Source organism: Oncorhynchus mykiss, chromosome 18, assembly GCF_013265735.2.
Source record: "Oncorhynchus mykiss isolate Arlee chromosome 18, USDA_OmykA_1.1, whole genome shotgun sequence".
In the NCBI taxonomy this organism is placed as follows: domain Eukaryota; kingdom Metazoa; phylum Chordata; class Actinopteri; order Salmoniformes; family Salmonidae; genus Oncorhynchus; species Oncorhynchus mykiss.
Window position 1 is genome coordinate 62,859,615 of NC_048582.1, and position 20,411 is coordinate 62,880,025.

General features: G+C 42.8%; 2 protein-coding genes across 15 annotated transcripts in view; one reads left to right on the forward strand and one right to left on the reverse strand.

Annotated features, from left to right (window-relative positions):
* Window positions 1-9,780, forward strand: part of LOC110496881 (focal adhesion kinase 1) — a 235,348-nt gene extending 225,568 nt beyond the window's left edge. For all 14 annotated transcript variants that reach the window (XM_036953483.1, XM_036953484.1, XM_036953479.1 and 11 more), the window contains 3 exons: window positions 8,344-8,499; window positions 8,657-8,737; window positions 8,860-9,780. In XM_036953483.1, the coding sequence (XP_036809378.1) occupies window positions 8,344-8,499; window positions 8,657-8,737; window positions 8,860-9,078 (456 nt within the window). In that variant the 3' untranslated portion in view covers window positions 9,079-9,780. The remainder of the gene's footprint in view (window positions 1-8,343; window positions 8,500-8,656; window positions 8,738-8,859) is intronic.
* A 2,593-nt stretch (window positions 9,781-12,373) lies between these two features.
* Window positions 12,374-15,482, reverse strand: LOC110496675 (60S acidic ribosomal protein P1). The gene is made up of 4 exons (XM_021572698.2): window positions 15,242-15,482; window positions 14,171-14,245; window positions 13,821-13,926; window positions 12,374-12,501 (listed from the first exon to the last, which is right to left on the reverse strand). The coding sequence occupies exons 1-4, from the start codon at window positions 15,311-15,313 to the stop codon at window positions 12,419-12,421; spliced, it is 336 nt and encodes a 111-aa protein (XP_021428373.1). The 5' UTR covers window positions 15,314-15,482; the 3' UTR covers window positions 12,374-12,418.
* Between the last annotated feature and the right edge of the window lie 4,929 nt (window positions 15,483-20,411).

Genomic DNA, 20,411 nt, shown 5'->3' on the forward strand with positions numbered 1-20,411 from the left:
TGACTCTCTGCGATCATTAAAAGATCCCATGGCACTTATCGTAAGAGTAGGGGTGTTAACCCCGGTGTCCTGGCTAAATTCCCAATCTGGCCCTGAAACCATCACGGTCACCTAATAATCCCCAGTTTACAATTGGCTCATTCATCCCCCTCCTCTCCCCTGTAACTATTCCCCAGGTAGTTGCTGCAAATGAGGATGTGTTCTCAGTCAACTTACCTGGTAAAATAACAGATAAATAAAAATTTAAAATTGTCCCAAATACAATGCTTTTAGTTTTGGGAATATTTAGGACTAACTTATTTCTTGCTACCCATTCTGAAACGAACTTCAGCTCTATGTTAAGTGTTGCAGTCATTTCAGTTGCTGTAGTAGCTGACATGTATAGTGTTGAGTCATCCGCATACATAGACACACTGGCTTTACGTATCTCGTTAGTAAAGATTGAAAAAAGTAAGGGGCCTAAACAGCTACCCTGGAGCATTCCTGATTCTACCTGAGAAGTAGCCTCCCTTTGCCTTGATGACAGCTTTGCACACTCTGGCATGCTTTTCCAACAGTCTTGAAGGAGTTCCCATATATGCTGAGCACTTGTTGGCTGCTTTTCCTTCACTCTGCGCTCCAACTCATCCCAAACCATCTCAATTGGGTTGAGGTCGGGTGATTGTGGAGGCCAGGTCATCTGATGCAGCACTCCATCACTGTCCTTCTTGGTCAAATAACCCTTACACAGCCTGGAGGTGTGTTGGGTCATTGTCCTGTTGGGAACCACACATATGGAGATCATCCGTTCACCTACTCTGGTTCTCACAAAGACAAGGCAGTTGGAACCAAAAATCTCACATTTGGACTCAGCAGACCAAAGGACAGATTTCCACCGGTCTGATGTCCATTGCTCGTGTTTCTTGGCCCAAACAAGTATTTTCTTCTTATTGGTGTCCTTTAGTAGTGGTTTCTTTGCAACAATTCGACAATGAAGGCCTGATTCACGCAGCGTCCTCTGAACAGTTGATGTTGCGATTTGTCTGTTACTTGAACTCTGAGGAGCATTTATTTGGGTTTCAATTTCTGAGGCTGGCAACTACTAAACTTATCCTCTTCCTTTCCTGTGGCGGTCCTCATGAGAGCCAGTTTCATCATAGCGATAGATGGTTTTTGCAACTGCACTTGCAGAAATGTTGACATTTCTTGAAATTTTGCGGATTGATTGACCTTCATGTCTTAAAGCAATGATGGACTGTCGTTTTTCTTTGCTTATTTGAGCTGTTCTTGCCATAATATGGACTTGGTCTTTTACCAAATAGGGCCATCTTCTGTATACCCCCCTACCTTGTCACAACACAACTGATTGGCTCAAACGCATTAAGAAGGAAAGAAATTCCACAAATTAACTTTTAACAAGGCACACCTGTTAATTGAAATGCATTCCAGGTGACTATCTCATGAAGCTGGTGGAGAGAATGCCAAGAGTGTGCAAAGCTGTCATCAAGGTGAAGGGTGGCTACTTTGAAGAATCTAAAATATATTTTTATTTTTTTTAACACTTTTTTTGGTTACTACATGATTCCATGTGTTATTTCATAGTTTTGATGTCTTCACTATTATTCTACAATGTAGAAAATAGTTTTTAAAAATTAAGAAAAACCTTTAAATGAGTCGGTGTCTGCATTTAGAACACAATGATGTAGACGTACAGTAAACACCAGGCATCATGCTTGTCCATAGAAATATAGAATCTACAATGACTGTCAGGAAAAAAAACAGCTTCCATCATTCTCAGCTCATGTGGAACCAAAGTAATAAATGAAAGCCATCGGATACGCTCCACTTCCTCCCTGGGAAAAGCAGTTGTTTGGCTGCAGGGAGGACTGGGGGGTTGGGGACTAGATGGAAATCATCCCACGCTGACCCCACCATCCACCCCTACACAGCCAGGGTCAACCCACCATCCACCCCTACACAGCCAGGATCATCCCACCATTCACCCCTACACAGCCAGGATCATCCCACCATCCACCCCTACACAGCCAGGATCATCCCACCCTGAGCCCACCATTCACCCCTACACAGCCAGGATCAACCCACCATCCACCCCTACACTGCCAGGATCATCCCACCATTCACCCCTACAGAGCCAGGGTCAACCCACCATTCACCCCTACACAGCCAGGGTCATCCCACCATCCACCCCTACACAGCCAGGGTCAACCCACCATCCACCCCTACACAGCCAGGGTCAACCCACCATCCACCCCTACACAGCCAGGATCATCCCACCATCCACCCCTACACAGCCAGGGTCAACCCACCATCCACCCCTACACAGCCAGGATCATCCCACCATTCACCCCTACACATCCAGGATCAACCCACCATCCACCCCTACACAGCCAGGGTCAACCCACCCTGACCCCACCATTCACCCCTACACAGCCAGGGTCAACCCACCATCCACCCCTACACAGCCAGGGTCAACCCACCATCCACCCCTACACAGCCAGGATCAACCCACCATCCACCCCTACACAGCCAGGGTCAACCCACCATCCACCCCTACACAGCCAAGGTCATCCCACCCTGACCCCACCATTCACCCCTACACAGCCAGGATCAACCCACCATCCACCCCTACACAGCCAGGGTCAACCCACCATCCACCCCTACACAGCCAGGGTCAACCCACCATCCACCCCTACACAGCCGGGGTCGACCTACCATCCACCCCTACACAGCCAGGGTCAACCCACCATCCACCCCTACACAGCCAGGATCATCCCACCATTCACCCCTACACATCCAGGATCAACCCACCATCCACCCCTACACAGCCAGGGTCAACCCACCCTGACCCCACCATTCACCCCTACACAGCCAGGGTCAACCCACCATCCACCCCTACACAGCCAGGGTCAACCCACCATCCACCCCTACACAGCCAGGATCAACCCACCATCCACCCCTACACAGCCAGGGTCAACCCACCATCCACCCCTACACAGCCAAGGTCATCCCACCCTGACCCCACCATTCACCCCTACACAGCCAGGATCAACCCACCATCCACCCCTACACAGCCAGGGTCAACCCACCATCAACCCCTACACAGCCAGGGTCAACCCACCATCCACCCCTACACAGCCAGGGTCAACCCACCATCCACCCCTACACAGCCAGGGTCAACCCACCATCCACCCCTACACAGGCTCCATACAGATGCTGACAAGCAGGCCCAAAAAAAGCCCCAGGGAAAACCACACTTTCTGGGCTTTATTTTGGGCCCTAGTTATACAACGCCAACTACCATCCATTTAGAAAGGAGCCGGTGAAATGAAGACTGTTTTCAAAGTGTTCTTTTTCTTGTAACTTTCCAGGCAGGCAGTTTGAAGGGAGACTCTTAGAGAGACCTCTCTTCTTCTAGCTCTGAGAATAAAACCCTGTTAAAGCCATAAGGCTTTTAATACAGTGGAGGATAGAAGAGCCCAAGGAAAGTAGTGGTTCCTAACAAGATAGAACCCAGCCAAGTCCAGTCCAAAGCTCCCTTCTCACCTTCCTTTGAGCTCAACAGTTAAAGCCATGTTCCAAAGGTTTTAGACTCATTTCTCATTTCCTCCAGTGAAAGCTAACATTATGAACAATACAATACCATGCAATAGAATACCATACATTACCTCCAGATACAATAGGATACCATACATTACCATACATTACCTCCAGATACAATAGAATACCATACATTACCTCCAAATACAATAGAATACCATACCATACATTACCATACAATACCTCCAGATACAATAGAATACCATACATTACCATACAATACCTCCAGATACAATAGAATACCATACATTACCTCCAGATACAATAGAATACCATACATTACCATACATTACCTCCAGATACAATAGAATACCATACATTACCATACATTACCTCCAGATACAATAGAATACAATACCATACATTACCTCCAGATACAATAGAATACCATACAATACCTCCAGATACCATACATTACCATACATTACCTCCAGATACAATAGTGCAGGCCTTTAGATCTTCCTGTCCAGTTAGTACTCAGATCTTTCTCTTTCTGGCTCAAAACGGAGTGAAACAGGGAGGTACTATTTTGCCCTACCATGCAAAAAGGCAGTAACTGCTCATTTGGTCGAAAATGAACTCAGGTGGACAAGTATCCTGCCTCTATTGTAGTGTGTTCTGGAGAAAATGGGGGTCATGTTAGCAGTAACTGTATAAAGTTACTATGAAACCAAGGTAAATAAAAGCCCTTTTTTCCGGTTCCACACTATGAGCAGTTTCCGCCTTCTTGCTTGGTAGGGCAGTATTTTAAAACGTGTCTGCTTGTATTGTGTTGATGCATTGCATGTTGTCTTCTGTCTTCGGTTCTACAGTATTAATCCTTTCTCCCTCTTCTGTTCTGTTTCTCCTGCATCCCCCTCTCCCTCCCCCCCGATCGCACTCCCTTGTTTTGTCTCTGTGCCTCACCCTACTGTTGTGGCCCTTTAGCCCTTTAAAGGGCCTTTAACCCGAGGGTAAGACGTCTTGTGTTTGTGTCGGTCACTGTCTGACCACTGGGGAGCGCTCTAATAAAACATTCTCTACCACTGTACAGGGGGAGTCATCAAACCTTCTTAGCCCAGTGAATAGTGGTATTGGCCCTTAGGCACAGATCTAAGATCAGTTTCCTTTGCCTGAATCCTAACTGTAACCATTAGAACATACAATAGATCAGTGTCTGGATGCGACTACTCCCGAGTGGCGCAGCGACCTAATGCACTGCACCTCAGTGCTTGAGGCATCACTACAGACCCTGGTTTGATCCCGAACTCACAACCGGCAGTGATCGGGAGTCCCATAGGGCGGCGCACAATTGGCCCAACGTCATCCGGGTTAGGGGAGGGTTTGGCCGGGGTAGGCCGTCATTGTAAATAAGAATTTGTTTTTAACTAACTTGCCTAGTTAAATAAAGGTTAAATTAAAAAAATACTCCGGATGAGGCCACTTCATCGAGGTTTATGTTCTACAACCATGGAAGCTCGGCAAGAAAGCCATAACCAAAGCAAGTCATCCTAGTATTCAGTGGCAGTCATTTCAGTAATGACTGTAAAGGTTATTTTGGCAGTCATACTAACGATGCCTAATCAATTCGTGGGAGTAATAACAGATCAATGTGGGCCTTCATTGATGACTCTCTTCCCTGTGGTATGGCATGATGTATGTAGGGTTGTGTTGTTACCATCACTAACTGTGGTCTAGTAGATTATAGTATATCATGTACAATCTGACTCACCAGTGGGTTCTGCCTCCTGTTTGGACCGTGGTGTGTGAGAGTGTATGTTTGTCTACATGTTTGTTTCGGTGTATTGGGGGTCAAATTCATCACACGTCGTTCACAACCATGTTCTGAGATTGTATGCTCTACATGACTTGTGACTCGAGCTAAAAGTAATTCTGGCAAATACTGTCATCTAATGTTCACTCTGTAACGACATGATGAATCTATAAATGACTGTCTTCAAGTGGTTACAGAAAGAAATCCCTTTTAGCTTTATACCACCTGGTGGTTCCAGTGAATAGGACAGCTGGGAGGACAGCTGGGAGGGCAGCTGGGAGGACAGCTGGGAGGGCAGTTGGGAGGACAGCTGGGAGGGCAGCTGGGAGGACACAACATTCAACCTCCAGCTGCGTACCCCCTCCAGCACCAGGGTCAGCGCACTCTCAAATGTTGTTTTTTGACGTCTATTGTAAGCCTGCCACATACACTATACGATACATTTATTAAACATAAGAATGAGTGTGAGTTTTTGTCCCATATGGCTCATGGGAAGTGACAAAGAGCTCTTATAGGACCAGGGCACAAATAATAATATCATAATAATCAATCATTTTGCTCTTTATGTAACCATTGTACATATAAAACCTTATTTGTTCATCGAATATGGTGAATAACTCACCACAGGTTAATGAGAAGGGTGTGCTTGAAAGGATGCATATAACTCTGCAATGTTGGGTTGTATTAGAAAGAGTCTCAGTCTTAAATCATGTTCCAGACACAGTCTGTGCCTGTATTTAGTTTTCATGCTAGTGAGGCTGAGAATCCACTCTCACATAGGTACGTGGTTGCAAAGGGCATCAGTGTCTTAACAGTGGGATTTGCCAAGGCAGGATACTCTGAGCGCAGCCTAATACAGAAATCTGACAGTGACTTCTGATTAAATTAAATTTTCACAGAACCGCTTGTTGCAATTTCGATGAGGCTCTCTTGTTCAGATATTGGCAAGTGGACTGGAGGCAGGGCATGAAAGGGATAACGAATCCAGTTGTTAGTGTAATCTGATTCGGGAAAGTACCTGCGTAACTGGGCACCCAACTCACTCAGGTGCTTTGCTATATTACATTTGCATACAAAAAATCATACAATGATGGAAAGACCTGTGTGTTGTCCTTGTTAATGCAGACAGAGAAGAGCTCCAATTTCTTAATTATAGACTCAATTTTGTCCCTCACATTGAATATAGTTGTAAAGAATCCCTGTAATCCTAGATTCAGATCATTCAGGCGAGAAAATACATCACCCAGATAGGCCAGTTGAGTGAGAAACTCGTCATCATGCAAGCGGTCAGACAAGTGAAAATGATGGTCAGTAAAGAACACTTTAACTCTTCTCTCAATTAAAAAAAAAAAAAACATGTCAGTACTTTTCCCCTTGATAACCAACTTCTGTATGTTGTAAAAGTGTTACATGGTCACTGCCCGTATCATTGCATAGTGCAGAAAATACATGAGAGTTCAGGGGCCTTGCTTTAATAAATTTAACCATTTTTCTGGAGTTTAAAATGTATTTCAAGCTGTCAGGCATTCTCTTGGTAGCAAGAGCCTCTTGGTGGATGCTGCAGTGTACCCAAGTGGCGTCGGGAGCAACTGCTTGCACACGCCTTACCACTTCACTATGTGTCCCTGTCATGGCTTTTACGCCATCAGTACAGATACCAACACATCCTGCCCACCAAAGTCCATTTGATGTCACAAAGCTGTCCAGTAGTTTAAAAATATCCTCTCATGTTGTCCTGGTTTCCAGTGGTTTGCAGAAGAGGATGTCTTCCTTAATTGACCCCCCCCCCCATAAATGTAACGGACATATACCAGGAGCTGTGCCAGGCCCGCCACGTCTGTTGATTCATCCAGATGTAACGCATAGAATTCACTGTCTGGTATGCGAAGCAGTAATTGTTTCAAAACATCTCCTGCCAAGTCACTGATGAGTCATGAAACAGTGTTTGATGAAGACATTGTCTGTATAGTTTCTCTGTCCTTTTCCCCCCAGCATTGTCCCAGCCATGTCCATGGTAGCAGGAAGAATTAAGTTTTCCACAATAGCATGGGGCTTGCCTGTCCTAGCCACTCGGTAGCTCACCATATAAGACACTTCTAGCCCCTTCTTATTAATGGTATCTGTGGCTTTTATACATGTCTTAGTACTAAAAGTTGCCTTAATTCTCACTCAAAAACTCACGTGGCTTATATTTCAAATTGGAATGTTTTGTATCTAAATGTCTGTGCAAGAGTGAAGGTTTCATCAGGTTGGGAGATAGTATTTTTGCACATATAACAGACTGTGGCTGAGGAAAGGCACTACTCCCAATATAATTGAACCCCAAATCAATGTAATGCGCCTCTTCGATGGTCCAACGTCCCTGTCTGTTGTTCGGTGCTTTCCCGGGGAAGGGGGCAGTAGCTCTTCGGCTGCATCATATTCACAACTGTCAGTGTCCATGCTAGCTGGGATAATAACAAATGTAGAATTACTGATGCTAGCATTGGATGTGCTGTGGAAGCAGAACAACTTGTGTTTTCAACAGGTGCAGGTGTAGTACTGCTGGTAGTAGCAGTACTACCAGTAGAGCTGGTATGTGTCTATGGACGCGGGCCTTACTTTTTAAAATAATTTTAGAGCAAATGGAATGAGCAGCAGCTACGTTTGGCTACATACGGTCTGTGAGTGGAATTCCCACGAGAGTAATGGTTAATGTGATTGGATGTTAATTATTTGACTAGGCTACCTGTATTTGACATTGTATTGTTATTTCGCAGATTTTATTTTTGGCAGTGAAACGAGGCTACTCAGGCGAGGAAAAAAAACTCACCAAAATGTATAGCCCTGTTGGAAAATATAAATGGACTGTTTGTAAAAAAAATCTTCACATTTTCAATCACACATTTCATCATAATAGAAATATGAAAACTAAAATGATTTCTAGGAGATCGATTCACTTCCCTCAGTATGTTGTATGTGAACCAACTCACCCCCATCTCTGTGGTGTGTAGATCCAGCCTCAGGAGATCAGCCCTCCCCCCACGGCCAACTTGGACCGCTCCAACGACAAGGTGTATGAGAACGTGACAGGCCTGGTCAAGGCTGTTATAGAGATGTCCAGTAAGATCCAGCCAGCCCCTCCAGAAGAGTACGTCCCAATGGTCAAGGTAAAGCTAGCTTCAATCAATGGCGATAAAAGACAACAATTGTTGTTGAATCATCATTATATGCTGATCAAGAGGATATTATTGTCGAGTGATACTGGTTTGTAAGCCGTTCTAGCTTTGTTCTTCTATTACAGTGATATACTGGTTCTTTTTACAGGAGGTGGGACTAGCGTTGAGAACCCTACTGGCCACAGTGGACGAGACCATACCAGTGTTACCAGCAAGCACACACAGAGAGGTGAGAAACAACTCAACATATTGCTTCTGACTCTGTTGATACTCTGACTGTTGTCCTATTGTGTCTGACAACAAAGTAACCGGCCTATTTCTCTTATGTGTTCTGACTGTCTTCCTCTGCAGATTGAGATGGCCCAGAAGCTGTTGAACTCTGACCTGGCCGAGCTGATTAACAAGATGAAGCTGGCCCAGCAGTACGTCCTCACCAGTCTGCAGCAGGACTACAAGAAACAGATGCTGACGGCGGCCCACGCCCTGGCCGTAGACGCCAAGAACCTGCTGGATGTCATCGACCAGGCCCGGCTCAAGATGATCCACACCCAGTCCCGGGGGTCACACTAGCCCCCTCCGACTCCTAGCTCCTTGGGCATGGAAGACCTTTGAGGGGAGGGAGAGGGATATAAGAGGGAAGGGGGTCTGGTGCTGTGGAAATGGGGCTGGTTGGTTTCAGCTCCCATAGCAATCATAGACCGCACAATAAGTCACAAGTCAAGACTGCTCAGCTCGCACCTCGATCAGAGCTCCTGATACTACAGGATAGAGACAGAACTGGTCACTCGACTCAATCGTACCCTTCCACCCCCTTCCTGAAAACTGTTTTATAGGCTTCTGTTCTGTCTGTCGCTGCTCTCCAGAATGTTTGGAGGTCAGTTACATACAATCTCTTCTGTTTTATTCGATGTGTCGATTGTTTTATCCAGAGATTAATTTCAGAGTGTTTTTTTTTTAAATCCAGAGATTAATTTCAGCTCACATCATCAGACGTTCTTCCAGGTGGCTGATAATAATCACAGATCTGATCTGAATACAATTCCAACTGGAAGATTTGAACCATTGAAGAACTACAAGCTATATTTGATTAACATTTTATTACTGAGAGATCTCAGTGGTTGGGATGTCTGTGTTTAACACTATTACCTAAGGTGTGCTACAGAATCAAAGCATATTATGACTATGTTTTGGATGCTCATCATTTGTATTTTTTTTGTCCATTCTCTGACACATGGACTCGGCACAGTGAATAATAAAATATCACAAAATGAATGATATTTATTTTTATTAAACACAAATGTCACATGCCACTTTTTAAGTTAACTAATAGTTAATATACAAAGATATATATTTTTAAGCATTCAGCATTTCTGGGATTTAAATGTTATGAGAGGCTTATTTTCCTCATTGTAAGTTTCCAGCGCATTTAAGTTCCACAGTGGTGATGAACGATCATGTGATTTGAATCATCTAATAGTTTGGCAGTTAAAACCCCTGTCCCATTGCTAGTCATTTCCTTATCACTGAAACTGTATATTTAACCAAGTCTGGTGTTACACAAACCTTCTTCTGATTTTCTTGGGTTGTTCGTATTCATTAGTGCACACCGTAGCAAAACATTTTGCAACGGAAAACAAAAACAAGCATCTCTTATTGGACAACTTCAGGTAGTCCCTCCCTAACCAGGGTTTCCTAACTCGGTCCTGGGGCACCCACCTGCTTGACCATTTAGGTTTTTGCCCAGGCACTACACTGCTGATTCAAAGCTTGATGATGAGTTGGTTATTGGAATCAGCGGTGTAGGGCTAGGGCAAAAGATCTGAGTGTGCACTCAGCCCCAGGACCGAGTTTGGGAAAACCCTGCTTTAGTCCACGTGTCAAACTCATTCCACCAAGGGCTGAGTATCTGCAGGTTTTCGCTCCTCCCTTGAACACTGAACAAAAATATAAACGCAACATGCAACAATTTCAAAGATTTGAACGAGTCAATTGAAATACATTCATTAGATCCTAATCTATGGATTTCATGACTGGGAATACAGTGATGCATCTGTTGGCCACAAATAGGTTTAAAAAGGCGTGGATCAGAAAACCAGTCAGTATCTGGTGTGACCACTACTTGCCTCCTGCAGCACAACACATCTCCTTCTCATAGAGTTGATCAGGCTGATGATTATGGCTTGTGGAATGTTGTCCCCCACCTCTTCAGTGCTTGTGCGAAGTTACTGGATATTGGCGGGAACTGGAACACGCTGTTGTACACATCGATCGAAAACATCCCAAACACGTTCAATGGGTGACATGTCTGGTGAGTATGCAGGCCATGGAAGAACTGGGACATGTTCAGCTTCCAGGAATTGTGTAGATTATCCTTGTGACGTGGGGCAGTGCATTATCATGCTGGAACTTGATGTGATGGCGGTGGATGAATGGCACAACAATGGGCCTCGTCACTGTATCTCAAATTGCCATTGATAAAAATGCAATTGTGTTGTCTGTAGTTTATGCCTGCCCATACCATAACTCCACTGCCATCATGGGGCTCTCTGTTCACAATGTTGACATCAGCAAACCGCTCACCCACACAACGCCATACACACCATCTGCCCGGTACAGTTGAAACCAGGATTCATCCATGACGAGCACACTTCTCCAACGTGCTAGTGGCCATCGAAGCTGAGTATTTGTCTGAGGCCAGTTGGATGTACTGACAAATTCTCTAAAACGAAGTTAAAGGCGGCATATGGTAAAGAAATTAACATTCAATTCTCTGGCAACCACTCTGGTGGACATTCCTTCGGTCAGCATTCCAATTGCACACTCCCTCAAAACTTGACACATCGTTGGCATCGTGTTGTGTGACAAAACTGCACATTTTAGTGGCTTTTTTCCACAGAACAAGTTCTACCTGTTTAATTATCATCCTTTTTAATCAGCTTTGTGATATGCCACACCTGTCAGGTGGATGGATTATCTTAGCAAAGGACAAATGCTCACTAATAGTGATGTAAATAAATTTGTACACAATATTTGAGAGAAACTTTTTGTGCGTATATCAAATTTCTGGGATCTTTTATTTCAGCTTATGGAACCAACACTATATATTTTTGTTCAGTATACTTAATTGATGAATGAAGGTCACTTATTAGTAAAGAACTCCCCTCAACTGGTTGTCTCGGGTCTTATTGAAAGGAAAAAAAACAGGCACTCCATGGAATGAGTTTGACACCCCTGATATATACTGTAGACAACGTTCTCTCCCATCAGTCCCATCAGTGGTGGTCACCAGTTTGAATCCCAATGCGGCCTGTTCTCCAACAAATCATATGTAATCTGCATTCTAATTGAGTGACTGTACAGATGTGAGTAAATAACAGGTGCAGTGGACTAGGTACTGGGGTATAGACCAGGTCACAGGTTCTAGAGCTCTATTCAAATGGAAAGGTTATTTCAGATTGAGCCGATATGCAGCATTTCCTTTACACTTCAATCATGCTGTAAGGATGAACTTCCAGTGATGCGGATTGACTTTCTTAAAGGTGTTACGGTATATATAGCCCTAGTCATGTGATCGAGACTATCCAAAAACCACAATGTGATGTAGGTCAAAATCTCACCTTTGCCATCAAGACAAGACCGCACAAAAAGGTTTGAGACAATTTCAATGACAAATAGGATGTCATAATAGCAGGATTACTGATTAGAAAAACCTCTCATATTCATACTCTACTTCATTCATAATCTACTATTCCACCTATTGGAGATGATACATTGTTCACAGGTGATCACATTTAATCCAATGTCTTTATCCCATAATGTATTTCATAGTGCACTTGTACACAAGGAGTTTAAATGAAACCACATGTTGCCATTTCTGTTTCTTTGATTTTATTATTTACAAAAAAATGGTTTAGTCGAAAAGACCGAAGCCCATGTCGTCATCAGAACCCTCCTCGGATTCCTCCTTTTTCTCCTCCTTCTTCTCCTCCTTGACTAATAAGGGAAAATAAGGTATGGCATCAGTACATGTATAGTGAAATAAATATCCTTACAGTTGTCAAATTAGAACAATAATCACAAATGACCTAAACAGACCTTTCTTACCAAAACGTCTGATTCATGACGCGTTCAAAACCAGGAACTCCTGACTTACGAGCACTCAAAACAAGTTCTGACTGAGGGAACTCGGAATTCCAATCCAGAAATTCTGGGATCTTTCTAGAGCTCTGACTTTTTGACCTAGTCTTTTTTTTATCTTGGCGTCTTAAAAGCACCGATTAGGCCAATAAATTAAAACTTATCCATTAGTGACAAACTGGCTCAATAAGAGCTATGGATAAACAGACACTGAGTTTATGAAGCTCAAAGACAGTACAGTATGGTTTAGAAACAGACATGATGATGGTGCAACCCTGGCCCTGATTCAGAGCGGCAGTGGAAACCATACCACTAGGGGTGCGCCTAGTAGTCGGACAAAACTAGCATCGTAACAGATTTGGGCAATTTTCTGGATACGATTCTGATCAGAGCAACAACAAAAAAATGATCAGTGATCGTTAAGTTATTTTCAGGTGCCAGCAAGCATCTCAGAGTTTCTAAACCATACTGTCCGAGTCAGTCATGTGCGTGGCTTAATAACTAGACGGGATAGTTTTCCTGTCTGTAAAGAGATGGGCGGACTGCACGTTGATCCTGCTGGTCAGGCTCGGATAATTTCACATACACTTTCTCGCATGTTTTCGGTCTGATCATTTGCCTTCTGTGATAAATCACACGGCGAGGACATCATATCTAACATGTGGGTCGAGGGTGAGGAAAAGACTAAACGCTAATGCGCATTCTAACTGAATGACAGCAAATGTGTATGTCCACTACAAGTTTAGAACAGACACACCCTCCACACATTGCTTCTAATCTGCAGTTTATTTGCAGCGAGGTATTTAGTCAGCATCTATTTAGGCATATTAAAATAAATTTTTCCCGATCACGAGTATCATCTGATCCAACTGTCAATTTACGAATATGAGTATGGCCATGTCGACATGGCCATCTCCAGTCTAGCAGGTGCTCGCTAGCACCAGAGATGTTTGAAACAGAGGTCTGAATCTTCGCTGTGGGTGTTACAAGAAGTAAAAGCATGTAGAGTTTGTTTTTAAAATCACTGACGGTAATAAGCACTGGCTCACATGGAACCCATGTTACTGTGGCCCTGCAGGTGAAACCCTGGCCTACTGAACAACACAATGGCCCTCTAGGACCGTGGCCCCATGCCCCTGGTAAAGGGGGGTGAAACCCTGGTGTCCTTTAGTTACCTGGTGCGTCTGCTGCAGGGGCGGCGCCTCCAGCAGCAGCAGGAGCAGCTCCACCACCAGCACCCACGTTGCAGATCAGGCTGCCAATGTCCACGCTGGCCAGAGCCTGTAACACAAACAGGATAGGGTCAGATGCTGCCTTTACACATGAATTACTACCATGTCATAGCATCATGGTTTACAGACAGCAACTAAGTACTGTCACCATTCAACATTAAACAAGGTTCACACAAAACAGTGAGATGGAAGGTTTTACACCATAGATATGAAGGAATAAATCAGAAGTTACACAGAGTATTTTTCAATGAACTTCATGTGTTTAGGGTGATGGAGAAAAGGGCTTGACTCACCTTGGAGAACAGACTGGGCCAGAAAGGCTCAATAGTCACATTGGCAGCCTTGATGAGAGCCATCAACTTGTCCTCCTGCAAATGATTATATTACACATTACAGACCTCTACTGTAGAAGCATGAAGACAAAACCACTAACAGTATTTGGCTGTTGTTGGTATTTTTTTATTTCACCTTTATTTAACCAGGTAGGCAAGTTGAGAACAAGTTCTCATTTACAACTGCGACCTGGCCAAGATAAACCAAAGCAGTTCGACACAGAGTTACACATGGAGTAAAACAAACATACAGTCAATAATACAGTAGAAAAATAAGTCTATATACGATGTGAGCAAATGAGGTGAAATAAGGGAGGTAAAGGCAAAAAAGGCCATGGTGGCAAAGTAAATACAATATAGCAAGTAAAACACTGGAATGGTAGATTTGCAGTGGAAGAATGTGCAAAGTAGAAATAAAAATAATGGGGTGCAAAGGAGCCAAATAAATTAAAGAAATACAGTAGGGAAAGAGGTAGTTGTTTGGGCTAAATTATAGATTGGCTATGTACAGGTTCAGTAATCTGTGAGCTGCTCTGACAGTTGGTGCTTAAAGCTAGTGAGGGTTAGCCTTGGACCAGGTTAGTAAGTAGTTGGCCAATGCCAAAAAGGGGGGGGGGGAAACCCACTGTATGAGTAAGCCAACTTATTGGCTGCTTTGATCGCATTCACCAGTTTACTAGGCTAGGAAGAATGTTTCAAATAGTTCCATTTGGCTAGCAATTTTCCATAGATCTGACCATGGCGCCAGGGTTAACTAGCAGGCTATCGTAGCGATGCATACAGCATCAACACATTGCTGGCGGTAACTAACGTTAGAGAACTGATAGCATGTTAGTTAGCTAGTGACATTGACGGCTAATTAGCTGTCATTTTGGACAGCTAAGGCGATAATATAGTTGGCGTTGCTACAATCCCTTATTTTTTCAGACTCAGCTACACACTACCCCGGAAGTAGACAAGAACCAGCGTACCAAGTAAGGCTGGTTAGCGACACAAGAGGCCGGCCAAGGCACCATTTTAAGCGGGACTTACTGTGACGGTGACTTCATCGTCGTGGAGGATGAGGGCAGAGTAAATACAAGCGAGCTCAGATACAGATGCCATCTTTCTGCGTAGGTTTTAGAGTTTTGGGGTCGGATGCCTAAATTTAGTGGTGCTAGTCGCCGGATTCTGGACCTTAGCTTCAAGAGAAGAACCAAGCACCTTAGGCACGTTTACTTCCAACTTGGATTTTAGCGGAAAGAGAATGAGAAAGGGCGGGACGAGGGTGTATATACTAAACAACGTCACTTCTATGGGAGGAGTCAATGCAAATGACTACCGACTAAAACTTATTTGGATGACTTGAAGAATGAACATATAAGACCACAAGGCAATTTTTAACAATTAAACCACAGATGTATCTTCGTTTTACACTTCTCATAGGCTCAAACCCATTCACATAGGATCAAACCCATTCACATAGGATCAAACCCATTCAGGTGTATATAGCCTCATTACTGTTCTTTTATTGTGTTACTTTTTTCTTACTTTAGTTTTTTTAATTGTTGATTTATTTTTGTAGCATTTTTGGTTAAGGGCTTGTAAGTATGCAGGTTGTTGTATTCTGCACATGTGACAAATACAATTAGATTTGATTTGAGAAAATTTGATTTGAGTTACATGACACAATATAAAACACGATCACAGCCAAAGCCATATAAATTAAATAAATAGATTTTATTACTGCACAACAACTTCACACTATTCAATATATATATATATATATTTATATATATATATATATATATATATATTAGCCGTCTTTATATATATATATACTCACAATATTAACAATACTGTATATAACAATATATTTGAGAGCTGTATCGTATATGTAAAAGTATATGAGAGCCGACATCGTATGCACTCACTACTGTAAGTTGCTCTGGAGCTTCTGTTAAAGGACTAGAAGGTAAATGTAATACAATGTCCTGGTTCAGCAACCAGGAAGATATTCTACATGAGAACTGGTTCAGAACAACAACCAGGAAGATATTCTACATGAGGCTGGTTCAGAACAGCAACCAGGAAGTTATTCTACATGAGAACTGGTTCAGAACAGCAACCAGGAAGTTATTCTACATGAGAACTGGTTCAGAACAGCAACCAGGAAGTTATTCTACATGGGAACTGGTTCAGAACAGCAACTAGGAAGTTATTCTACATGAGAACTGGTTCAGAACAGCAACCAGGAAGTTATTCTACATGAGAACTTGTTCAGAACAACAACCAGGAAGTTATTCTACATGAGAACTTGTTCAGAACAGCAACCAGGAAGTTATTCTACATGAGAACTGGTTCAGAACAGCAACCAGGAAGTTATTCTACATGAGAACTGGTTCAGAACAACAACCAGGAAGTTATTCTACATGAGGCTGGTTCAGAACAGCAACCAGGAAGTTATTCTACATGAGGCTGGTTCAGAACAGCAACCAGGAAGTTATTATACATGAGAACTGGTTCAGAACAGCAACCAGGAAGTTATTCTACATGAGAACTGGTTCAGAACAGCAACCAGGAAGTTATTCTACATGAGAACTGGTTCAGAACAGCAACCAGGAAGTTATTCTACATGAGAACTGGTTCAGAACAGCAACCAGGAAGTTATTCTACATGATAACTGGTTCAGAACAGCAACCAGGAAGTTATTCTACATGAGAACTGGTTCAGAACAGCAACCAGGAAGTTATTCTACATGAGAACTTGTTCAGAACAACAACCAGGAAGTTATTCTACATGAGAACTGGTTCAGAACAGCAACCAGGAAGTTATTCTACATGGGAACTGGTTCAGAACAGCAACCAGGAAGTTATTCTACATGAGAACTGGTTCAGAACAGCAACCAGGAAGTTATTCTACATGGGAACTGGTTCAGAACAGCAACCAGGAAGTTATTCTACATGAGAACTTGTTCAGAACAACAACCAGGAAGTTATTCTACATGAGAACTGGTTCAGAACAGCAACCAGGAAGTTATTCTACATGGGAACTGGTTCAGAACAACAACCAGGAAGTTATTCTACATGGGAACTGGTTCAGAACAGCAACCAGGAAGTTATTCTACATGGGAACTGGTTCAGAACAGCAACCAGGAAGTTATTCTACATGAGAACTGGTTCAGAACAGCAACCAGGAAGTTATTCTACATGGGAACTGGTTCAGAACAACAACCAGGAAGTTATTCTACATGGGAACTGGTTCAGAACAGCAACCAGGAAGTTATTCTACATGGGAACTGGTTCAGAACAGCAACCAGGAAGTTATTCTACATGAGGCTGGTTCAGAACAGCAACCAGGAAGTTATTCTACATGGGAACTGGTTCAGAACAGCAACCAGGAAGTTATTCTACATGAGAACTGGTTCAGAACAACAACCAGGAAGTTATTCTACATGGGGACTGGTTCAGAACAACAACCAGGAAGTTATTCTACATGAGAACTGGTTCAGAACAACAACCAGGAAGTTATTCTACATGAGAACTGGTTCAGAACAGCAACCAGGAAGTTATTCTACATGAGAACTGGTTCAGAACAGCAACCAGGAAGTTATTCTACATGGGAACTGGTTCAGAACAGCAACCAGGAAGTTATTCTACATGAGAACTGGTTCAGAACAGCAACCAGGAAGTTATTCTACATGAGAACTGGTTCAGAACAACAACCAGGAAGTTATTCTACATGAGGCTGGTTCAGAACAGCAACCAGGAAGTTATTCTACATGAGGCTGGTTCAGAACAGCAACCAGGAAGTTATTATACATGAGAACTGGTTCAGAACAGCAACCAGGAAGTTATTCTACATGAGAACTGGTTCAGAACAGCAACCAGGAAGTTATTCTACATGAGAACTGGTTCAGAACAGCAACCAGGAAGTTATTCTACATGAGAACTGGTTCAGAACAGCAACCAGGAAGTTATTCTACATGATAACTGGTTCAGAACAGCAACCAGGAAGTTATTCTACATGAGAACTGGTTCAGAACAGCAACCAGGAAGTTATTCTACATGAGAACTTGTTCAGAACAACAACCAGGAAGTTATTCTACATGAGAACTGGTTCAGAACAGCAACCAGGAAGTTATTCTACATGGGAACTGGTTCAGAACAGCAACCAGGAAGTTATTCTACATGAGAACTGGTTCAGAACAGCAACCAGGAAGTTATTCTACATGGGAACTGGTTCAGAACAGCAACCAGGAAGTTATTCTACATGAGAACTTGTTCAGAACAACAACCAGGAAGTTATTCTACATGAGAACTGGTTCAGAACAGCAACCAGGAAGTTATTCTACATGGGAACTGGTTCAGAACAACAACCAGGAAGTTATTCTACATGGGAACTGGTTCAGAACAGCAACCAGGAAGTTATTCTACATGGGAACTGGTTCAGAACAGCAACCAAGAAGTTATTCTACATGAGAACTGGTTCAGAACAGCAACCAGGAAGTTATTCTACATGGGAACTGGTTCAGAACAACAACCAGGAAGTTATTCTACATGGGAACTGGTTCAGAACAGCAACCAGGAAGTTATTCTACATGGGAACTGGTTCAGAACAGCAACCAGGAAGTTATTCTACATGAGGCTGGTTCAGAACAGCAACCAGGAAGTTATTCTACATGGGAACTGGTTCAGAACAGCAACCAGGAAGTTATTCTACATGAGAACTGGTTCAGAACAACAACCAGGAAGTTATTCTACATGGGGACTGGTTCAGAACAACAACCAGGAAGTTATTCTACATGAGAACTGGTTCAGAACAACAACCAGGAAGTTATTCTACATGAGAACTGGTTCAGAACAGCAACCAGGAAGTTATTCTACATGAGAACTGGTTCAGAACAGCAACCAGGAAGTTATTCTACATGGGAACTGGTTCAGAACAGCAACCAGGAAGTTATTCTACATGAGAACTGGTTCAGAACAGCAACCAGGAAGTTATTCTACATGAGAACTGGTTCAGAACAGCAACCAGGAAGTTATTCTACATGAGAACTGGTTCAGAACAACAACCAGGAAGTTATTCTACATGAGAACTGGTTCAGAACAGCAACCAGGAAGTTATTCTACATGAGAACTGGTTCAGAACAGCAACCAGGAAGTTATTCTACATGAGAACTGGTTCAGAACAGCAACCAGGAAGTTATTCTACATGAGAACTGGTTCAGAACAGCAACCAGGAAGTTATTCTACATGAGAACTGGTTCAGAACAGCAACCAGGAAGTTATTCTACATGAGAACTGGTTCAGAACAACAACCAGGAAGTTATTCTACATGGGAACTGGTTCAGAACAGCAACCAGGAAGTTATTCTACATGAGAACTGGTTCAGAACAGCAACCAGGAAGTTATTCTACATGAGAACTGGTTCAGAACAACAACCAGGAAGTTATTCTACATGGGAACTGGTTCAGAACAACAACCAGGAAGTTATTCTACATGGGAACTGGTTCAGAACAACAACCAGGAAGTTATTCTACATGGGAACTGGTTCAGAACAGTCTCAGAAGAGTTTAATAAACAAGAAAATAGCAGAGATACAAGTATTTGTGATTCAGGTCAAATATAGCCTTTTTCTTATATTTTCTTATATTATATTTATTATATTTATAATAAATTATTATTATATTTTATTTTATGTTTTGTATTTTACTAGTTGCGATTTGTAACTATAACACTCTGTAGCTTTATAATTCATTTTTGTAACCGAATGCCTCTATTCAATCAGATCTCCTTTAGCTGACATCTCCATAGCGGTTGTTTTGGCTGTGTCAGAGGTTGAACTGTGTTAAAGTTGTTCAATCCACAAGTCTTTATAGCTGAAGGGTTACAGATTCCCCAATAGAAATGTAAAGGTTATTTCGGATTGAGCCGACATAGGCAGCGTTTACTGTGAATGCAGTCTCTGCTAAAAGCAGGATCATCGCCTTTAAATGTAATTAATGCTGTTAAACTGAAGTTCCATGATGCGGATGATGCCAGGTACCCCAAGTGGGTGGATGTTTCCCTTAAGGACCTATGGGTCTAAAATGAGCAAACTCCACTCAACCAGGACACCGGGCCATGCAAAACGAACTCAACCATTGCTAGCAAAGTTTAGGCCTGCACAGTGTCTTTATTTACAATAATCATTCTGTGCCAACACACATCTAATTGTGAAA